This window comes from Penaeus japonicus, unplaced genomic scaffold (genome assembly GCF_977035675.1).
Source record: "Penaeus japonicus unplaced genomic scaffold, GWHDUDI00000001_assembly GWHDUDI00000012, whole genome shotgun sequence".
NCBI lineage: Eukaryota > Metazoa > Arthropoda > Malacostraca > Decapoda > Penaeidae > Penaeus > Penaeus japonicus.
This window is the reverse complement of record NW_028234414.1, coordinates 20,662,160-20,664,659: the sequence shown is the minus strand read 5'-3', so window position 1 is coordinate 20,664,659 and position 2,500 is coordinate 20,662,160. Positions and strand designations below refer to the sequence as shown.

General features: G+C 45.3%; 1 protein-coding gene across 1 annotated transcript in view; it reads left to right on the top strand.

Annotated features, from left to right (window-relative positions):
- Positions 1 to 269: 269 nt before the first annotated feature.
- The window catches only part of LOC122256002 (ionotropic receptor 21a), a 6,038-nt gene continuing 3,807 nt past the window's right edge, over positions 270 to 2,500 (top strand). The window contains exons 1-3 of the mRNA XM_086542600.1: positions 270 to 407; positions 625 to 1,438; positions 1,560 to 2,304. Coding sequence (XP_086398726.1) covers positions 406 to 407; positions 625 to 1,438; positions 1,560 to 2,304 — 1,561 coding nt within the window. The 5' untranslated portion in view covers positions 270 to 405. The remainder of the gene's footprint in view (positions 408 to 624; positions 1,439 to 1,559; positions 2,305 to 2,500) is intronic.

Genomic DNA, 2,500 nt, shown 5'->3' with positions numbered 1-2,500 from the left:
GCCTAAGGAATAATGTCACACTTTCGTTCACTTCAGCGAAGATTTTAAAAAGTACCAATTTACAAGCATTTTTTTTCTTTTAATTTTCGTAAGGTAGCGGCGTGTTTGGTGTACACAGAGTATGAGACTTTGAGTCATAAGCATGAAATTGACCGAAAAACGTAAAATACGGGATATGCTAAGACCTCTGGTAATTTCCATAAAGCATTTTAATGAAATACATATATACAAATTCCGCCATTATAGATTATCCTTCTTGCGTATCGCTAGCAACGTCCTCACGCAATCAAAGGCGCGCATCACAGTTTGCGAGCCGCTGACCTGTGATAACCTATATATAAGACCGCACCGATCAGCTATGTGTCAGTCTGGAGTTGCTGTCGAAACTGCTCTTATACTTGGAAGATGTAAGTTATAATTTCGTATTTTCTATAAGAAGTCGGTTGTCTATCAAATCCAATTGGATTTTTTCTTTCTTTTCATGTGCGATTTTCATAAGACTTTGGATATTCTGATAACTGTGCGTTTAACCATAACGTTCCATAATTCTTGTAACAAATATCGTTATGTATGAAACTTTTGTGAAATGTATATCCAAGCTAAACAATATTGTTTTCTTTATAGGATGTTCCAAGTGATATTCATGTTATCGTCACTGAGCATAATCTTAGGACAACACATTTTCAACATGCCCCAAACGCTCAAGGATCTCCTCGGTGACTTCCTACAACACCTACATGAGGATTTCTTCCCTGGATGCACTATAGTCATCTTCTATGAGCCGTCAAACATCTACGATTTCGGAGGGGATCAGGATAAAGCTCACTTACGAAATAATACAGATAAAGGATTGATATTCAATAATTACCACGAGTCTAAAGAAGGATTACTAGAGTTTGTCCTACAATATTTTGAAGGCATTCCATCAATAATATTTAGTCTGACTGATGACCTCCACGAGGTTTTAACGCAGACAGATATAAACGTGATCACACGCTGTCCCTTGTATGTTACCCTCGTCCCGAACATCATGGCAGCTCTTGGTCTCTTCCTCATGACCAACAAAGACTGGGACAAGTATTTCCTCTCGAGGAAGCAAGTGATATTCACGGAGAGTTCGACCAAGGACATCGAGTCGTTTTTCCAAGAGGGAGAAATCAATCTCATGACGAATGTCTTGCTCATTCAACCCATTCTGCAACCTTTGGCCCTTCGTCTGCTTACCAACAGTCCATACAGTACCAGTAGGAATGATCGCGTAAAAAGTCTGCGGACGTGGCGTGGGCAACCGATGCCTACGATGCATGACCTGTTTCCCGACAAGCTGGTTGACCTGCATGGATACCCGATGAAGGTCGTGACCTTCCATTTCCCTCCGCGGATTTTCATGGAAGAGGAATCTGACGGGAGCTATAATCTATATGGCGTTGATATAGAGGTTAGTAGCAGTATCACTTGATAATCTTTATTCGTTGTCTATTTATTTATAGGGCTACTAGTCATCCATATTCCTAATAAAAAACAACAACATATATTCACCAATTTATTTGTTATTACAGGTCGTGCGTTCTCTCAGCAGTGCGCTGAATTTCACAGTGAGCTTCACGCGGCCTTCCGACGGCGAGATGTGGGGCTGGGAACAAGGCAACGGAACCTGGACAGGCCTCATGGGGGACCTCCAGCACCGAAGGGCGGACATCGGCGTCGCGGACCTGTACATCATGGAGCCGTATTTCGCCATCATCGACATGTCGGTGGAATACGACATCGAGTACCTGTGCTTCGTGAACCCGGTAGCCGGTCCGCTGCCCCAGTGGATGGCCCTGGGACTGCCCTTCCTGGTGGAAACGTGGGTCGCCATTTTCTGCACCGTCTTGGCTGGCATGCTGGTGTTCACCCTCTTGGCGCAGTTAGGTTTCGTCGGGGGAAACCTGCGCGAAGCCCCCTGGTTTCAGAGCGGCGGCAACACCTGTCTCCTCCTCGTTGCCTGCGTCATGAACACGGCCTGGACGCGCGTTCCGGCGACGACCCACCTCAGGGTCTTCTTGGCCCTGTGGAGTCTCGCCTTCATCATCCTGGCGGTGGCCTACAAGGGGACCTTAGTCTCGTACTTGACGGTGACCCTCGAACAGCCTCCGTTGGACACGCACAGACAACTCCTGGAGAAGGACGTGAGCGTCGGCAGCATCGGGGACACGCTGAAGCGTATCATGGAGAAAAACGCGGACCAGTACGTGCGGAAGCTGGCTCAGCGATACGAACAAGTGCAGTCGACGAGCGAAGGGCTTCAGAAAACGGTCGCAGGTACGGCGAGTCGGGAAACTTGGTTCTGAACCGAAATGCCAGCCTTTAAATTAGAGTTGTATTAGTGACTTCTGATTATTTACTTACCGGATTACTTATTCGCTATCTTTATTTTCATGCTTTTCTTTTGCCATTATTTTGTTATTATTATTACAATTATCATCACCATTATCATTATTACTATTACTATCAACAT